The 19,909-nt window shown below is 51.3% G+C and overlaps 1 protein-coding gene across 1 annotated transcript; it reads right to left on the reverse strand.

The window, feature by feature from the left end:
* Positions 1–13,695: 13,695 nt before the first annotated feature.
* LOC100282692 (Tropinone reductase) lies at positions 13,696–19,658 on the reverse strand. Its single transcript, NM_001155599.3, has 5 exons — positions 19,417–19,658; positions 19,118–19,325; positions 14,591–14,807; positions 14,396–14,502; positions 13,696–14,147 (listed from the first exon to the last, which is right to left on the reverse strand). The coding sequence occupies exons 1-5, from the start codon at positions 19,515–19,517 to the stop codon at positions 13,959–13,961; spliced, it is 822 nt and encodes a 273-aa protein (NP_001149071.1). The 5' UTR covers positions 19,518–19,658; the 3' UTR covers positions 13,696–13,958.
* Positions 19,659–19,909: the final 251 nt, after the last annotated feature.

Genomic DNA, 19,909 nt, shown 5'->3' on the forward strand with positions numbered 1-19,909 from the left:
TCGGGCTCCGGCTCGGATGTCCAGCGAGTGCTCGGCGACATCCCTCGGTATGCCGGGCATGTCCAAGGGATTCCACGCGAAGACGTCGGCGTTCGTGCGGAGAAAGTCGACGAGCACTGCTTCCTATTTGGGATCGAGCCCGGAGCCGATCCGGATCTGCTTGGAGGCGTCGCCGCTGGGGTCGAGGGGGACGGACTTAACCGTCTCCGCTGGCTCAAAGTTGCCGGTGTGACGCTTCACGTCTGGCACCTCCTTAGAGAGGCTTTCCAGGTCAGCGATGAGGGCCTCGGACTCGGCGAGGGCCTCGGCGTACTCCACGCACTCCACGTCGCATTCGAACGCGTGTTTGTACGTGGGGCCGACGGTGATGACCCCGTTGGGGCCCGGCATCTTGAGCTTCAGGTAGGTATAGTTGGGGACGGCCATGAACTTCGCGTAGCATGGCCTCCCCAGTACCGCGTGGTAGGTTCCTCAGAACCCGACCACCTCGAACGTCAGGGTCTCCCTTCGGAAGTTGGAGGGTGTTCCGAAGCAGACGGGAAGGTCGAGTTGTCCGAGGGGCTGGACGCGCTTCCCGGGAATGATCCCATGGAAGGGCGCAGCGCCTGCTCGGACGGAGGACAGATCGACACGCAGGAGTCTGAGGGTTTCGATGTAGATGATGTTGAGGCTGCTACCTCCGTCCATGAGGACCTTGGTGAGCCTGACATCGCCGATGACGGGGTCGACGACGAGCGGGTATTTCCCCAGGCTCGGCACATGGTCGGGGTGATCGTCTCGGTCGAAGGTGATGGGCTTGTCGGACCAGTCTAGATAGACTGGCGCCGCCACCTTCACCGAGCAGACCTCCCGGCGCTCTCGCTTGCGGTGCCGAGCCGAGGCATTCGCCGCTTGCCCACCATAGATCATGAAGCAGTCGCGGACCTCGGGGAACTCTCCTGCCTGGTGATCTTCCTTCTTGTCGTCGTCGCGGGCCTTGCCACCCTCCGCGGGTGGCCAGGCCCTGTGGAAGTGGCGCCGAAGCATGACGCACTCCTCAAGGGTGTGCTTGACGGGCCCCTGGTGATAGGGGCACGGCTCCTTGAGCATCTTGTCGAAGAGGTTGGCACCTCCGGGGGGCTTCCGTGGGTTCTTGTACTCGGCGGCGGCGACAAGGTCCGCGTCGGCGGCGTCGCGTTTCGCTTGCGACCTCTTCTTGCCCTTCTTCTTGGCGCCGCGCTGAGTTGACGCCTCGGGAGTATCTTCCGATGGGCGGCCCTGGGGCTGCTTGTCCTTCCGGAAGATAGCCTCGACCGCCTCCTGGCCGGAGGCGAACTTGGTGGCGATGTCCATCAGCTCGCTCGCCCTGGTGGGGGTCTTGCGACCCAGCTTGCTCACCAGGTCGCGGCAGGTGGTGCCGGCGAGGAACGCGCCGATGACATCCGAGTCGGTGATGTTGGGCAGCTCGGTGCGCTGCTTCGAGAATCACCGGATGTAGTCTCGGAGAGACTCTCCCGGCTGCTGTCGGCAACTTCGGAGGTCCCAGGAATTCCCGGGGCGCACGTAAGTGCCCTGGAAATTGCCGACGAAAGCTTGGACTAGGTCGCCCCAGTTGGAGATCTACCCCGGAGGCAGGTGCTCCAACCAGGCGCGAGCGGTGTCGGAGAGGAACAGGGGGAGGTTGCGGATGATGAGGTTGTCATCGTCCGTTCCACCCAGTTGGCAGGCCAGACGGTAATCCGCGAGCCACAGTTCCGGTCTCGTTTCCCCCGAGTACTTTGTGACAGTAGTCGGGGGTCGGAACCGGGTCAGGAACGGCGCCCGTCGTATGGCCCGGCTGAAGGTCTGCGGACCGGGTGGTTCGTCGAATCGGTCGGTACCTTTTGGTTGACGAGCGGCGATGAGGTCACGTCGGGGACTGACTGCACCGTCGTCTCAGGTACGAGGGTGACGTCCAGCAAGCTTTTCGCGAGCGTGCTGGCGTCATCCGCTTGCTCGGGATTGGCGTATCGCGGGGGGACGGCGCTCGCCTTCATCTCAAACGCGAGGTCGACGCCCGGTGCGCCCCCCGTTGGGGCGCTGGGGCCGTCGACTCGCTCGACAGACGACGAGGCGCTGTCTCCTGCTTGGCCTTGGTTGCCCCGTCTTCCCCTCCGTCGGCGGGGAAGAGGGCAGGATGAGCTCGAGGGTTGTTCTTCCACCACGCGGGGAAGACGTCGTCGATTCCGCCGCCGGCGGGTGGGTTGTCGGCCGCCACTATCGTTGTCGCGCGGCGGTGGAAGGAGTATCATGTCGTAGCTGCCGTCGAGGGACATGAACTCAAGACTCCCGAAACGAAGCACCGTCCCAGGTTGGAGAGGTTGCCGGAGACTGCCCATCTGGAGCTTGACGGGAAGTTGTTCGTCAACACGCAGCAGGCCCCTACCTGGCGCGCCAACTGTCGGCGTTCCGAGACCGGGGGGTCCCTGAGCCGACGAGTGAATGTCGCCACGTGCCCCAGCCCAGATGGGTCGAGCGCGAGGGCGAGCGCGAAGGGGGGAGAGCGAGGCGGCCGGAGACCGGCGTGAGAGAGGTGGGAATCCCGCGGCCTTCGTGTTCGTCCTGCGCCCAGGTCGGGTGCGCTTGCAGTAGGGGGTTACAAGCGTCCACGCGGGAGAGGGAGCGAGCGGCTCCGGGCGAGCGCGTGTCTCGTCCTCGTCCCCGCGCGGCCAACCCTCTCTAAGAGGGCCCTGGTCCTCCCTTTTATAGGCGCAAGGAGAGGATCCAGGTGTACAATGGGGGTGTAGCAGAGTGCTACGTGTCTAGCGGAGGAGAGCTAGCGCCCTAGGTACATGCCGTTGTGGCAGCCAGAGAGATCTTGGCACCCAGCTAGTGTGATGTCGTGGCCGTCGGAGGAGCGATGGAGCTTGGCGGAGGGACAGCTGTCGGAGCGGTTGAGTCCTTGCTGACGTCCTCTTGCTTCCGTAAGGGGGCTGAGAGCCGCCATCGTCACAGAGCATGCGAGGCACCATCATTGCCTATCTGACGGAGCGAGCCAGATGGGACGCCGGTCTTGTTCCCTGCGGCCGGAGTCAGCTCGGGGTAGGGTGATGATGGCGCCTCCTGTTGACGTGGCTGGTCTGCGCCCTAGGTTGGGCGATGTGGAAGCTCCTCCGAAGCCGAGGTCGAGTTCGAGCCCCCGGGTCGGGCGAGGCGGAGATTGCCGGCTGGTGCCGGGGCGGAGTCCGAGCCTTGGGGTCGGGCGAAGCGAAGTTCGTCGTCTTCTGGGGCCGAGCCCAAGTCCGAGCCCTGGGTCGGGCGAGGCGGAGTTCGCCGTCTTCTGGGACTTAGCCCGAGTCCGAGCCCTGGGTCGGGCGGAGTTCACCGTCTTCCGGGACTTAGCCCGAGTCCGAGCCCTGGGTCGGGCGGAGTTCGTCGTCTTTCGGGACTTAGCCCGAGTCCGAGCCCTGGGTCGGGCGGAGCGGAGTTCGCCGTCTTCCGGGACTTAGCCCGAGTCCGAGCCCTGGGGTCGGGCGAGGCGGAGCTTCCTATGGAGCCTTCGGCCGGGCCTGACTGCCTGTCAGTCTCACTCTGTCAAGTGGCACCGCAGTCGGAGTGGCGCAGGCGGCGCTGTCCTTCTGTCAGGCCGGTAAGTGGAGCGGCGAAGTGACGGCGGTCACTTCGGCTCTGCCGGCTGGGGGGCGCGCGTCAGGATAAGGGTGTCAGGCCGCCTTTGCATTAAATGCTCCTGCGACTTGGTCGGTTGGTGCGGCAATTGGGTCAGGGTTGCTTCTTAGCGAAGACAGGGCCTCGGGCGAGTCGGGAACACATTCGCCGCTGAAGGGGGGCCTCGGGCGAGACGGAGATCCTCCGGGGTCGGTTGCCCTTGTCCGAGGCTAGGCTCGGGCGAGGCGTGATCGAGTCCCTCGAATGGACTGATCCCTGACTTATTCGCACCCATCAGGCCTTTGCAGCTTTGTGCTGATGGGGGTTACCAGCTGAGAATTAGGAGCCTTGAGGGTACCCCTAATTATGGTCCCCGACAAGCGGGATTATCCAAGGCATGGTGGGGTGAGGCGATTTTGACAGCATGTCATGTCCTGAATAGAGTTCCAACAAAGAACAAAGAGATCACACCATTCGAGGAACGGGAAAAGAGAAGATTAAATCTCTCATATTTGCGCACTTGGGGTTGCTTGGCTAAAGTGAATGTGCCAATCAATAAAAAGCGTAAACTTGGGCCTAAAACTGTTGATTGTGTATTCCTTGGGTACTCTTTTCACAGCACTGGGTATAGGTTCTTAATTATAAAATCTGATGTGCCTGATATGTATGTTGATACTATCATGGAATCAAGAGACGCAACATTTTTTGAGAATGAGTTTCCCATGAAGAATACACCTAGTGATACAAGTCATGAGACTATAATTCCCCATGAGCACGAACTGTCTATTCCTATAGATCATGCTGAGGATTCTCACGTGCACATCCCTGAGGAGGATGCCACTATAGTCACTCGAAAGAGCAAGAGACAGAGGGTTGCAAAATCCTTTGGTAATGACTTTATAGTGTACCTTGTGGAAGACACACCAACTACCATTAGTGAGGCATATTCCTCTCCTGATGCTGACTTATGGAAGGAAGCAGTAAGGAGTGAGATGGAATCTATTATGTCTAATGGAACTTGGGAGGTCGTTGATCGTCCTTATGGTTGTCAACCTATAGGCTGCAAATGGATCTTCAAGAAAAAGCTTAGGCCTGATGGTACAATTGAGAGGTACAAGGCAAGGCTTGTGGCCAAAGGATATACCCAAAAAGAGGGTAAAGATTTATTTGATACCTACTCACCAGTGGCTCGATTGACTATGATTCGCACATTAATAGTCGTGGAAGCCTCTTATGGTCTTATCATTCATCAGATGGATGTTAAGACAGCTTTCCTAAATGGAGAGTTGGATGAGGAGATCTATATGGATCAGCCAGAAGGGTTCATTGCGGATGGTCAAGAGAGCAAGGTGTGCAGGTTGATAAAATCATTGTATGGCCTAAAACAAGCACCTAAGCAATGGCATGAAAAGTTTGATAATACTCTTACAGCTGCTGGTTCTGCTGTAAATGAATCTGACACGTGTGTATATTATCGGTATGGTGGGGGTGAGTCTGTTATGCTGTGCCTTTATGTTGATGACATCTTGATCTTTGGATCAAATCTCAATGTGATTGAGGAAGTTAAAAAATCTTCTATCGAGCAATTTCGAGATGAAAGATTTGGGAGAGGCTGGTGTCATTCTAAACATCAAGCTTGTTAGAGAAGCTGATGGTGGGGTAACTTTGTTACAATCCCATTATGTGGAAAAGGTATTGAGTCGCTTTGGTTTTAGTGACTGTGATCCTGCTCCAACACCTTATGACCCTAGTGTGCTATTGAGAAAGAATCGGAGAATAGCAAGGGATCAATTGACATACTCCTAGATCATTGGCTCGCTCATGTACCTTGCAAGTGCAACAAGGCCAGACATTTCTTATGCTGTGAGTAAGCTAAGTTGGTTTGTGTCGAAACCAGGAGATGATCACTGGCATGCTCTTGAGAGAGTGTTGCGATATTTGAAAGGTACTATGACATACGGTATTCATTATACTGGAAACCCAAAAGTGCTGGAAGGCTATTGTGATGCCAACTGGATTTCTGATGCTGATGAGCTTTATGCCACAAGTGGATATGTGTTTCTGTTTGGAGGTGGCGCTGTTTCCTGGAAGTCTTACAAGCAGACTATCTTAACGAAGTCTACAATGGAAGCAGAACTCGCAACATTAGACACTGCTGGGGCTGAGGCTGAGTGGCTTCGTGATTTCCTGTTGGATTTACCGGTAGTTGAAAAACCGATACCGACTATTTCCATGAACTGTGACAACCAAATGGTGATTACAAAGGTTAACAGTTCTAGGAATAACATGAAGTCTACAAGGCATGTTAAGAGGAGATTGAAATCTGTCAGAAAGCTGAAAAACTCCGGAGTTATAACGGTGGATTATGTCCACACATCTAATAATCTGGCAGATCAATTCACTAAGGGTCTGTCACGCAATGTGATAGAAAGTGCATCGAGAGAAATGGGTATGAGACCCATGTGAAATCTACTTTAGTGGTAACCTCCTCTATGTGATCGGAGATCCCGTAAAGTAGAGTGGAGAAACAAGCTAGGAGTAGATTGTGAGGAAAGATCCCTTCTTTAACTCATTTCTGATGCACATCTTTCCTATCTGTAAGGCAGGATGGTTTTTACCTTAATGTATTCCAAGTCTTATAAAGGTGAGATGTCCTACAGAACATCTTTTGAGGAATAAACCTATATGAGTCAGACTGCTGGTCACAGTCTATGGGACTTGGGTAATCCCTAAATACTCATGAAAGGCACTGAAGTGTGACTTATATGCTTCTAAACAGCGGGAATACCCTTTTGCAGCCTAGTATCAGCAAAGGATTTGAGTGAATCTTATTTCGCACAAAACTGTCAATTCAAGGCTTAGTCCATTGTTCAGTTGTGAATAAGTGAAACTCTTATTCTAGATGGATGTTCAACTTAACAGTCTCCATCGAAACACTGGTATATCAAAGGATTGTGATTCTGATACTTCATCATTACAAACCCTAGAGTTTGGTGGGGATTGTTGGATCTTTTATGGGCTTGGCCCATTTATTGAATAAACTCTATGGTGTGTAATGGTGGGGAATACCAATAGTACCATATTGGAAGTCCAAGGGTCTTTTGGCTTGACTTATATAGTGGGATTTATTCCACCTAACTTGAGAAGTCAAGAAATGGACAAGGGCGTGCCACACACGCGCGCGCGCCGCCGCCGCCGCCGGCCAGGCCGGGCGTGGCGTGGCGTGGCGAGGCGAGGCAGGCAGGCGAGCGGGCGTGGTGTGGTTGTGTTAATTTTTAGCACTCACTAACCGCGTAAACCTTTCAGTTGTTTGTCTCTTCGTCAGCTGCATGCGAGACTCTTGTCCTTCAGCTGCCTGTCCCTTGGCGTGCAGCGTACAGACCCTTCTCCTTCAGCTTCCCTCTGCGAGAGGTTAAATAGAGAAGAACCCCTGGCACTTGGGACACACGAGAGCAGAACCTTCAGAATCACAGCCCAGCCGCAAGTGAGAGTATTCTCATCTCGAGACTCTGCGCGCACAGAGAAGCGAGAGGGCAGGTGCCTTCGAAGCCCTTGCCGTTCGAGACCTTGCACGGGGGATCGGCAATTAGGTTTTTGGGGAGCGTCTACGCGACTGCCCAACGTCTGTCGTTGTCTTCATCGCTGGTTCCTGGCGTCTTCATCTCGTACGACATGACAAGTGAAGTTGGACAAGGATCTAGATCCTCGGAGCGCATGGGAGGGTATGATCAATTCATCTCCTTACTGTTTTACATTCTGCAAATTATATATGTTCATACCTGCTGTTTTATATATAGCCATAAATTTATCCAATCTGGTTTGTCGTATTATATCATGACATGTCTGATGCCTGTTCATACTAGTAATATGATAAATCTGTTTGTCTTTATTTTACAGTCATGTTGTTTATGTTGCTATCTGTTTATTTTCATTTGTTCCATAATAATACATGTTCCATGTTTATATGCTTATTATATTTATATGATTCATATGCTTTATGTTCTCTTGATCCATATTGTTATAGATATATTTGAGATCGTGATTTCTATGATTAAACATATTTTATATGTCATCATCATAATGTTAATTTATGGAATTAAAATAATATGGAAAATGCCTATATTTCTAACATAAAGTTTAAAATAAGGGATAAAATAGGATAGCCGCAAGAGACAGCCTTAGTTTACAGAGTGGTCGCTAAGGGTCGCAAGCTTCAAAGTACAAGAAAACTAAAAGATGACGAAGAGACAAGTAGTGGGAGCTACAAGAACTTGCACCAGACTACCAAGGATGGGTTCCCTATTACATAGAAGGTCCCTAAAAGTGCTATCAAAAAAAGCATCTCGGATACTTCCTCTATGAACCCCTTTAGAGCTTGTTCGGTTCTACCCCAATCCATATGGATTGAGGTGTGTCGGAGAGGAAATCTCCCCGGCCGGGTGGCGGATTGCACCCGCCCTAGATCCTAAAAAGAGGAGGGGCCTAAACGTTTTGCTTGTTACGAGACTGGTGGATCAGCACACAGGAGCACACAAGGGTTTAGAGTGGTTCGGGCCGCCGGAGCGTAATACCCCACTCCACTGTGTGATGTATTGCTTTGGGAGCTTGTATGAACTTGTGAGTGTCTGCCTAAGATTGTGTCGGATCTCCGTCCCCTTTAACGTAGTGTGCCCTCCCTTTTATAGTTCAAGGGGGCACATACAAGGATACTGGGCCCCGACATGTGGGCCCAGGGACAAAACGGGTGTAGTACTTGGAGCCATTCATCCGGTGCGATCTCCTCGCGCCCTGATATCTGCGATCTCCGTAGCATTGGCTTGCAGCAGACGTTTCCCTGGCAACGTATAAGTCATGAGGACCACGGCACGTGCGCGGTGGTATGGGCGTATGCCCGCTGTCTGACTGGACAGGCACGCCGCCTGTAGGGTGGCCTGGTCGTCGTCTGGTAGAGGAGCAGAGAGAGGATGCAGTAAATGTCGAGTCGTCACCTCGCCTGCCAGCGGAGTGGACGAGGCGCATTGAATGCTGTGATGGCACATTGCCTGTCAGGCGACGGGCATCCTCCGCATTAAATATTGAGATGGCGCGCCGTGCAATGCACGGCGCGGCCCGCGGCACGTAGTCCTTATGTCAGGCTCCGCCCACTGGCTTATGTCACGGGCAGAAGGCCACGTGGCAGCATCGGGTCTCCGCCTGGGCGGGGAGCAGTAGCGTTATGCGGATAGGTCCGCACCAGGCAGGGCCTGGACACATGTCGGCACCGGACCCCTGCCTGAGCAAGACCTAGGTATTCTTTGCCCCAGAGTCCCGGGACCCGGCTGTGGGTAGTCCGGACCCCACGCAGAGGGGTCTGGAACCCGTCCCGAAGGTCCGGGTCGCACTCGCGAGGGTCCTAGACCTTGCCCCGGAGGTCCGGTCTACATGTACAGGGGTCCGGCACTTTCCCATGGGGCCCGGACCCACTGTTGGCATCCTGGAGTGTATTGTCTTCTCTGGCCACATGGCGACCCTAGAGCCATCCACGTGGAGTCGGGTGTTGTTCACCACGTGATTAGAGATAATTGCGTGGGCACCGCATCTTCATACTGTAGAAAGGGGTACCCCTGTTTTAGGGTACCGACAATGGCCCCCGGGCCCACCTCAGGGGAGGATGCGAGCCTGCAGGTGGGGCCAAAACTTATATCTTGCGTCAGCTTGACATGACTGGTGACTGGGGCGCCACCTCTGCGCGCACCGCATTAACTCGGCGCGCTCGCGCTGTCAGCCTGCCACCAGTCGTATCAACTGTCGTTTCTGTCGTCGCTGCCAACTTAACTCGTGGCCCCCAGGAGGTAGCCTCGACTGGACCTGTACACAGCTTCGGCTAGGGAGCGTTAGTAGCACACCCATAGGACCAATCGTCTGGTATTAGCCATCCTTTGACACATGCACGGGACCTGTAGGATCTAGTCTGGGAAGCCAAGTTGTGTGTCTGGACCCCCCTGGACCGCGGTTCTAAATACTAGGACACCCGTCGCAGAGTGGTGGAGCGTGCAGGCTCACGGTACGAGACCAGGCTGAGCGGCTACGCGGCTCCGGACCACCCTAGGAGACAAGTGTCCATTCTTTAGAGCCGGACCCCAGGTTGTCGGACCCACAGGATTATAGCTCCAAATACTAGGGTGCCCGTCACAGAGTGGTGGAGTGTGCAGGCTTTGGGTACGGATCCAGCTGAGCGACCACACAGCTCCGGACCACCCCATGGAACGGGCTCCCGTTCTTTAAAACCGACCCCCAGGCTGTCAGACCCTCCTGCTTTCGCAGAGGGGTCCTAAACTGCAAGCCTGGCTATTCAATCCGGATGTCATCATGTCAGACGGAATGGGAACTATATGAGTGGGTTAGATAAAAATTAAAATCTGGAAACTATAGGGTAAGACCATGGAGCAGGAGGATAAAATTATCATAGAAGCGCATCTGAGGGGGTAGATCTTCTCTTTATAACTTGACATGCATGGGTGCAGACTAACAGGCCGGGCTTATGAGGGCGGACCTCACCGGGCTGGTATACACGTATGCATTACCTAGTTACAAAAGGGAGAAAAACTCGACCCCTCAGACTTGCTCCTATGGATAGAACTTACGAAGATGCTCCAGGGGTTAGGAAGAGGTACTCCTTCAGTTGTAGCGAGGCGGACACACCCGGGTCGGCATATTTCCGTCACCTTGAAGGGTCCTTCCCAGCTGGGGGAGAGTTTGTGGAGCCCTTGTCGGTTCAGTGCTCGCCTTAGGACCAGGTCCCCGACCCAGAGCTCCCTACTATGCACGAACCACTGGTGGTAGCGTTTGAGCGCCTGGTTGTACCGTGCATTTCGGGTCGCCGCTTGCCATCTGCGCTCGTCGATGAAGTCCACGTCCTCACGCCGTAGTTGTTCCTGCATAGGCTCATCGAAAGCTTGGACCCATGGGGAGCCCATAATGATTCCCGGGGGAAGGCAGGCTTTAGCCCCGTAGACCAGGAAGAACGGGGTCTCCCCGGTGGCTCGGCTGGGTGTAGTCCGGTTCCCCCATAGCACGGACAGAAGCTCACTGACCCAATTTGCACCATGCTTTTTCAAGGAGTCGTAGGTGTGTGTCTTGAGTCCCTTGAGGATCTCTGTGTTTGCCCTCTCCACTAGGTCGTTGCTCCTGGGATGAGCCACGGATGCAAAGCAGAGCTGGGTGCCGATGCCCTCGCAATACTCCTGGAAAAGCCGACTTGTAAACTGGGTCCCATTGTCCGTAATGATACGGCTTGGGACCCCAAATCTACAGACAATCGACCTGAGGAAAGCGACAGCAGCACCCTGGGTGATGTTGACCACAGGGGTGGCCTCTAGCCACTTGGTGAACTTGTCAATGGCGACGAAGAGGTACCGGTACCCGCCGACAGCCCTGGGGAACGGTCCCAGGATGTCCACCCCCCATACAGCAAATGGCCAGGAGGGCGGAATCATCTGTAGAGCCTGAGCTGGTGTGTGTATCTGCTTTGCATGGAATTGACACGCCTTGCAGGACTTTACCAACTCAGCTGCATCCTGGAGGGCGGTTGGCCAGTAAAAGCCATGCCGGAAGGCCTTACCGACCAACGTGCGGGATGAGGAATGACTTCCGCACTCTCCTCCATGGATCTCCGTGAGCAACTCACGGCCCTCCTCTTGGGTAATGCACCGCATGAGAATGTCGTTGGCGCCATGGCGGTAGAGATCCCACTCCACCGTGTGTCGCTTAGCCAACCGCACTATGCGCTCTGCGGACACATGATCTTCAGGAAGGATGTTTTCCTTCAGGTAGTCCCGAATCTCGGAGATCCATGCATCGGGGCCACTTTGAGATACTGGCTGTGGCGCTAAGGGATAGGCAGGGCCCCTATAGCACACACAGTCTTTGGTGGGTTCTATAGAGGTAACGCCACCGGGACCGCTAGCTTCGAGGTGCTAGACTCGCCCCCTTCGCCCAGTTTGGCAGGCTGGGCGGTGGGTCTCAGCAGCCGTCTTTCAAAGACGCCCTCGAGCACGGGTGCCCAAGTTGATGCCCTCACGGAGAGGTCATCCGCCGCCGAGTTGTCAGCTCGAGGAACATGTTGCAGTTCTAGGGCCGTGAAGTCCTTCTACAGCTTCCTTACGCGGTTGAGTTCCACCCGCAGGTCCTCGGTCGGCGCAGCCCTCACTGAAGGCGAGCGCACCGATACCGACGCCTCATGTTGACGCCGGGATGACCGAGGCCTGGCCGCCTGGGCCTGGCTGAGCCAGAATGCGCCATGCCGAGCAGCCGGTTGACATCGTCGCGCCACTGCTTCATGGCCCCTGGCGAGGCCGTGGAGCTAGGAGAGTGGCGCAACAACTCCCTGGCTGCGGACAGCGCACCGGGAGCAGCCCTCGACGCTCTGGATGCCTGCGCAGGAGTGTGCTGCCATGCAGAGCGCACAGCAGCAGCAGCACCAAGCGCAGGGCGGCTGGATGCCCGTGGCGTGAGGAGGCAGCTTTCTTCCTCCATCGAGAAATCCTCGGGAACGAAGTCGTGGTGCTCGACGATGTGAACCATAGTGTCGAGCAGGAAAACAAGCAAAAACCTAATGCCAAAGCCCCCTACCTGGCGCGCCAAATGTCGGAGAGGAAATCTCCCTGGCCGGGTGGCGGATTGCACCCGCCCTAGATCCTAAAAAGAGGAGGGGCCTAAGCGTTTTGCTTGTTACGAGACTGGTGGATCAGCACACGGGAGCACGCAAGGGTTTAGAGTGGTTCGGACCGCCGGAGCGTAATACCCTACTCCACTGTGTGATGTATTGCTTTGGGAGCTTGTATGAACTTGTGAGTGTCTGCCTAAGATTGTGTCGGATCTCCGTCCCCTTGTAACGTAGTGTGCCCTCCCTTTTATAGTTCAAGGGGGGCACATACAAGGATACTGAGCCCGGACATGTGGGCCCAGGGACAAAATGGGTGTAGTACTTGGAGCCATTCATCCGGTGCGATCTCCTCGTGCCCTGATATCTGCGATCTCCGTAGCATTGGCTTGCAGCAGACGTTTCCCTGGCAACGTATAAGTCATGATGACCACGGCGCGTGCGCGATGGTATGGGCATATGCTCGCTGTCTGACTGGACAGGCACGCCACCTATAGGGTGACCTGGTCGTCGTCTACTAGAGGAGCAGAGAGAGGATGCAGTAAATGTCGAGCCGCCACCTCGCCTGCCAGCGGAGTGGACGGGACGCATTGAATGCTGTGATGGCACATCGCCTGTCAGGCGGCGGGCATCCTCCGCATTAAATACTGAGATAGCGCGCCGTGCGATGCACGGCGCGACACGTAGTCCTTACGTCAGGCTCTGTCCACTGGCTTACGTCACGGGCAGAAGGCCACGTGGCAGCATCGGGTCTCCACCTGGGCGGAGAGCAGTAGCGTTATGCGGACAGGTCCGCACCAGGCAGGGCCTGGACACATGTCGGCACCGGACCCCTGCCTGAGCAAGATCTAGGTATTCTTTGCCCCAGAGTCCCGGGACCCGGCTGTGGGTAGTCCGGACCCCACGCAGAGGGGTCCGGGACCCGTCCCGGAGGTCCGGGTCGCACTCGCGGGGGTCCTATACCTTGCCCAGAGGTCCGGTCTACATGTACAGGGGTCCGGTACTTTCCCATAGGGCCCGGACCCACTGTTGGCATCCTGGAGTGTATTGTCTTCTCTGGCCACATGGCGACCCTGGAGCCATCCACGTGGTGGAGTCGGGTGTCGTTCACCACGTGACTAGAGATAGTCGCGTGGGCACCGCATTTTCATGCTATAGAAAGGGGTACCCCTGTTTTAGGGTACCGACAAGGTGGATTGAAAGGGTTTCAATTCTTAGTAAGTCAAAATCCCCTCCAATTTCTATCAATCCCCTTCGATCCATATGGATTAAAAATAACCGAACAAGCCCTTAGGACGTGTTTGGTAGTAAGGATACCAGAGCAGGAGCAAAGCTACTCGAGATGGAGAGCTAAAATCCTCTTGCTATTCATTAAATAGCAAGGGATTTTAACCCCTGCATTCCTCTTCGATATCCTTGCTCCTAAATAAGCCCCTTCCTGCAGCATTGTTAGAAAAAAAAATCCCAGAAAATTAACTGTCAAAGCTAGCTCGCGTCATTGCAGGGTTGCTAACACCGGTCAGATCTAAACACAACGTTCTTCACATTGCCCTGATAGAATTATGTAATGTAATGAACAGTATCAACATGACAACCTTACCTTTACATACATTTTATTAGATTTTTTTTCTCAACAACCAAGAACAACAGCTATTGTCGTTTCCTCAGCACAAAGAAACATGGCAGCTGCCGCCTAGGGCTTGGGAGGGTAAAACCCGTTCACAGTCATACCTCCGTCGACCGCAATCGTCTGGCCGCTAATATAAGTGGAACCCGGCATGCAAAGAAAAGCAACAAGTGCCGATACTTCTCCAGGTTCTCCGACACGTCCAAGCGGAGTTCGACTCACAACTTGTTCCTCAAAGTTCTTATTTGCCAAAATCTGCACAAAAGAAAGCAGTAGTCAGAGGAAACAACGGATTAGGGTTATAATGTAGGAGATACTTCATTTCAAATTGGAAGTCATTCTAGTTTTTAAATATATAACTTTTAATATGTATCTAGATATAATGTATATTCATGTGTGTAGCAAAAGATATATATCTAGAAAAAACACAACAACCTATAGTTTAGAATGGAGGGAATATGATATACTTAAGTCGTTAATATGAAACAATAGAAGATTCTTACTCCTTCCGTAAGTGAAGTGGTGATGTACCACGGAGCGACAGAGTTGGCTCTTATGTTGTCCTTAGCCCATTCACAAGCTAAATTCTTGGTTAGCTGGTTAATGGCACCTAAACAAGAATTTTAGCTGTTTATACATGCCACATGCATATACGACCAAGAGATAGAAGGTTGTTTAGTATTGAGTACGGCTGTTACCTTTAGTCATAGCATATATAGTTCCACTAAAGATTCCTATCGCTCCAGCAACAGATGATATGAATATAATGCTGCCTGACCCAGATAATTTCAAAAGAGGATGTGCAATTTGGCACAAGTGATATGCAGATTCAAGATTAGTAGCCATCAGAAACGAGTATTCCTCTGCAGTAAACTCAGTAGTTGGTTTCCTTATGTTTGTTCCTACATTGTTTACCTAAAAGATCAAATGAAGAAAGCCAGGATAAATCAACATGAAACAGATTCAGACTGCAAATAGCAAACTGTAGGGTTTACAAATAACTTGTAGATAAAAATTTAGACACATTTTGCCATCAGCCAACATAGTTCCTGCCACCTTAAGAACTTCCAACCTTATCAATCTCTGATCATGAATTCAACAACGTTCTGCACGTGAACACAAAACAGAACATCTCCACTGGGAATTTGACATCCTTTTGTATTGATAAAGTAAGCCGATCATTTCATGTCTTGGCATAATACTACAGTGCCAATATGTAAAGACTAAATTGAAAATAACTACATGTCCCAAAATTTCTTAAGTTTGTATCATTTGGGTCGGGTGTCTAAACTTGAAATTCAGATACATCCCAGTGCAGCTGCCTTATTTGCCTCATGTGTGATTTCAGTCATTGGGGATGGAAGAGGGACCCTTTTTTGGCAAGATAGATGGCCGCATGGTCAATCTCTTTCTTTCCTTCCCCCCAATCTGGCCATTGTGGTTCCCTGAAGAATTAGTAACAAAATAACAGTCAGGGAGGCTCTTACTAATCTGCAGTGGGTCAAGGACATCAGGGGACAACACCTTTCTTCCCAGGCTCTCACAGAATATTTACTGGTATGGGATTTGCTTGCGGATGTGATTTTGTCTCCTACGGTTCCTGATCAATTCAAATGGACTCCCTCGGCCTCTGGTTCTTACTCTTCCAAGTCGGCTTATGACCCTTTATTTGAGGGATCAGTTAAGTTCGAGCCAGCGGATAGAATATAGAGGAGCTGGGTGCCACCTAGGTGCAAGTTTTTCATTTGGCTGGCTGCGCTAAACCGATTGCTGGACATCAGATCGTCTTGCTAGGAGGGTTGGATCACCCGGAATGCTGTCCTCTTTGTGCACAAGAACAAGAAACTATTGAACACTTGCTGGTGACTTGTGTCTTTGCTAGGGAAATATGGTATAAAGTGCTTTCCTTTGTTGGGTTGCAGCAGCTTTCTCCATCTTTGGATGAGGAGAGTTTTCAGGATTGGTGGCCCAAGGCTGAGGATCGGGTGGCTAGCCAAAGAAAGAAAGGCTTCAATTCCTTAGTGATTCTAGTAGCTTGGGGCCTTTGGAAGCATCGCAATGCCTGTGTTTTTTATGAGGCTTCCCCTAATGTTTCCAAACTTTTTTTAGACATTAAGGGTGATGCTAGTTCATGGTGTATGGCTGGTGACGTGAAGCTGTCGGAGTTGTGGCCTCCTTAGAGTTTAGGTTTGGTTTTTTTTTGTTTTGGTGTGTGTGTACCCCAACATGCTTGGGACAAAAAGGCTTTGTTGTTGTTGTGTGTGTGTGTTTTTGTGCCTGCCTTCGGGCAGTTTGTACTTGCCTATTTTTGGGCTTCTTTTCTTCTTAATACAATGATACGCAGCTCTCCTACGTGTTCGAGAAGATTCTACATGCAAATAGAGCCAGTACCTCTTTTCAAGGAAAAAAGAATCCTAAACATCTTGTAGGTGAATGGTCAACGTTGCTTAATTTGGACGAGGTCAAACTTAAAGGACACTTATCTAATGAAATGATATGCAAGCATGCAGCTCCTGCATCTTCAAGAAAAAAGTTACAGGACACACAAACAATACGTTAAATCAGATTGGACCTGCATGGCTGCATCCATTCACTTAAAAAAGTATAAAAATACAAGAACCCATGGATTTTGTTCTTTTCAATACAAAAGGGGGGCCAAGGGTCAAAACTCAAGACAACAGTTTCCTACAACACAGTTGTCATGGGCGTCATAGGGAGCGAGAGGCAACAGCCAGGCTGGGATAAGGCTAGAGAACAAGATTGAGATGAGCTGGGATAAGGCTAGAGAATAAGATTGAGATGAGAGAATTGTGGAGAGTTGGTTAGCAGCAGATAAGTCCAAGAAAGTAGGAGTTAGTTGAGAGTTTGTAGGAGAAGTTGGTTAGCCATAGAGCTATTTATAAGCCACATGGCAGCAGGGAATAAATCAAGCAAGATCATTATCAAACCAATCTCTCTCTCTTGCAATGACCCTCTCAAGCGCCTAGGGCTGCTACCCTAGAACCAAGCCTGCGGCAGAGGGGTATAACCTCGCCGGAGAAGACAGCTATCCCCTATGACATCCGGCGAGGTTATACCCCTCTGCCGCAGGCTTGGTTCTAGGGTAGCAACCCTAGGCGCTTGAGAGAGATTGCAAAAGAGAGAGAGATTGGTTTGATAATGATCTTGCTTGATTTATTCCCTGCTGCCATGCGGCTTATAAATAGCCCTATGGCTAACCAACTTCTCCTACAAACTCTCAACTAACTCCTACTTTCTTGGACTTATCTGATGCTAACCAACTCTCCACAATTCTCTCATCCCAATCTTATTCTCTAGCCTTATCCCAGCTCATCTCAATCTTATTCTCTAGCCTTATCCCCGCTCCCTATGATGCCCATGACATTAACCTTGCTGGGAGAACTGCTCTGTCATCCCGGTTTACCTTCTTATTGCTATGAATGTTCCTAAGTGGGTGATTAAGTCAATTGATACAATTCGAAAAGGGTTTGTTTGGAGAGGTAGAAAGGCGGTCAATGGGCAGCTGTCTTGTATCCTGGGATAAAGTATCAAGGCCACATAATCTTGGAGGGCTTGGGATCCCCAACTTGCAATATATGAGCTGGGCGCTGCAAACTAAATGCATATGGTTGCAGAAAACTGACCCGAATAGACCTTGGAATGGGCTGAAGCTTCCTATACAGCAACAAGTTAGGGATCTGTTTGCTATTTCTGTGATCTCTCATTTGGGTAATGGTACCAATACAATTTTTTGGATGGATAGATGGTTAAATGGGTGCTGTATCAGAGATATGGCACCTGAAGTTTTCTCCTAGGTTGATACTAGAGCCCTGTCCTCAAGAACAGTGGCCCAAGTGCTTGATAGCATGCTGTGGGTCAGAGATATCTAGTCCCCACTTTCATTGGCTGGTCTACAGCAATATCTTCTTTTATGGGGCACTTTAGGTGAAGTGGTGTTGTCCCAAGATGCTGAACAGCATGTGTGGCGGCATGCGGCCTCAGGGCAGTTTTCTGCCAAGTCATGTTATAAGGTTTGTTCTTTGGTTCCATTCCTTTTGAGCCATGGAAGAGGCTATGGAAAACTTAGGCCCCTCCAAAATGCAAATTTTTCCTTTTGGCTAGCCATGAGAAAATAATGATGGACGGCTGATAGGCTGAAAAGAGAGGATTGTCACACCTAGAAGTTTGCCCACTATGTGATCAGGAGCAAGAAGCGGTTCGGCACCTCCTGGCCACTTGCACCTTTGCCTGTCAGTTTTGGCACAGTATCCTATATCCTTTTGGCCTAGGTCGTCTCACTCCTAGTAATGATGAAGTCTCATTTGCAAAATGGTGGAGAAGAGTATGCAATCAGGCACATAAAGACAAGAAAAAGGGGCCCAACAGTGCCATTATCCTTGGGGCATGGTGTTTATGGCTGTTAAGGAACCAAGTTGTTTTTGATGGAGAATCTCCTTCCTTAGAAAAAATTCATAGAAGCTTCCTAGATGAGGTGGTTTGCTGGGTGGGCTTGGGCTAAACACCTTGGGAGCTTAGGTTTAGCTGAAGCTATTAATGGGGCATGGGCAAGTTTTGTTCCTTATATGTAATAGACTTCAGGTGTGTGAGTGTCCTTGGGGATCTTGCCTAGCAAGTATCCCTGTTTATAAGGCCCCGTTTCAATCTCACGGGATAAACTTTAGCTTCCTGCTAAACTTTAGCTATATGAATTGAAGTGCTAAAATTTAGCCTCAATTACCACCAATAGCTCTCCTGTTTAGATTATAAATGGCTAAAAGTAGCTAAAAATAAGCTGCTAAAGTTTATCTCGCGAGATTGGAACAGGGCCTAAGTCTCTTTTCTCCCTAATATATAAAGATATGCAGCTCTTATGCATGTTCGATAAAAAGTATTGCACAATTAATGCTATTTATCTTTACAGTCAGATGGACACCATCTCAACCATTCATTGTGATTTGTTTTAGCATGACAATATACAATACCTCTTTACCAAAACGAGAGTAGAATAGAAAACATGAACTCATAAGTCCCAACCCTAATCCTACCAGGAACTCGGTCCGCCTAAACTCAGCATTTCCATTCCTAGTTCCTAACTGTTGCTAATTGCCGAATTGCGAAACAAACTTTCATGTGTAGTCGAAGTTTTTTACACGCTAAAAAACCACATTAGAGATCGGAACTAAAGAGGAACAAAAGGACGGTAGCAAGTGATCTTTTTTACTCACGAGGATGTTGAGCTTGCCGCCGAAGCGGTCGGCAACCTCGCGGAGCAACCGCTCCCGCTGGTCCCTCTCGGAGAGGTCGCAGACGGACCCGGTAACGCTGAATCCCCTGGCCTCCCACTCCTTGATGCGCTCGCCGAGCTCCTCCGCCTTCCGGGAGCATGTGTGCACGGCCGCCCCCAGCGCCGCCAGCTCCTCCACTACCGCACGCCTACACGACACGAACGCGATATGGATTGAATCTCCGTAGCGGGTTTGCAAGTGCCGGAAGAAATTAGATAGGCGTTTGAGGGAAGCCGTACCCGATGCCGCGGGTGCCGCCGGTGACGAGGGCTGTCTTGCCGTGTAGTGCCCATCTCCCGGAGGACCCTATCGCCGTGCCCGAGGTCTCCACCGTGGCCATCTCGCAGTTGTTGTTCCCGGTCACGATAGCGGCCGAGGCAAGTGGATTGTGGAACTGATTGATGAATCAACGTGGACATGCGCCGATAATGCTATCTCCAAGACTCCAACGCTCTCTGTCATTAAGACATGTTTGTTTCAGATTATATATTATATAATCTAGATTATAATCTAAATTATATATATAATCTGGATTATAATCTAAATTATATAATCCAGATTATAATCTATATATAGCTGTTTGGTAGTTTAGATTATACAAATGTAGATTATTCACAAAGACAACAATATCTTTGTTTGTTTATTTGAGGTGAGAAAAGATTAATGATATATATTATAATTTCTATTTACATAACCCTGGGTAGTGGGTCTTTTACCAAAATAATATTAAAT

Source organism: Zea mays, chromosome 1, assembly GCF_902167145.1.
Source record: "Zea mays cultivar B73 chromosome 1, Zm-B73-REFERENCE-NAM-5.0, whole genome shotgun sequence".
NCBI lineage: Eukaryota > Viridiplantae > Streptophyta > Magnoliopsida > Poales > Poaceae > Zea > Zea mays.

Excerpts from the sequence above, each read along its gene's own strand:
- LOC100282692 (NM_001155599.3), bottom strand. The coding sequence starts at position 19,517 with ATGGCCACGGTGGAGACCTCGGGCACGGCGATAGGGTCCTCCGGGAGA. Across the intron at positions 19,326-19,416 it reads GGCGGCACCCGCGGCATCGG|GCGTGCGGTAGTGGAGGAGC; the intron begins GTACGGCTTCCC and ends CGTGTCGTGTAG. Across the intron at positions 14,503-14,590 it reads TATATATGCTATGACTAAAG|GTGCCATTAACCAGCTAACC; the intron begins GTAACAGCCGTA and ends ATTCTTGTTTAG.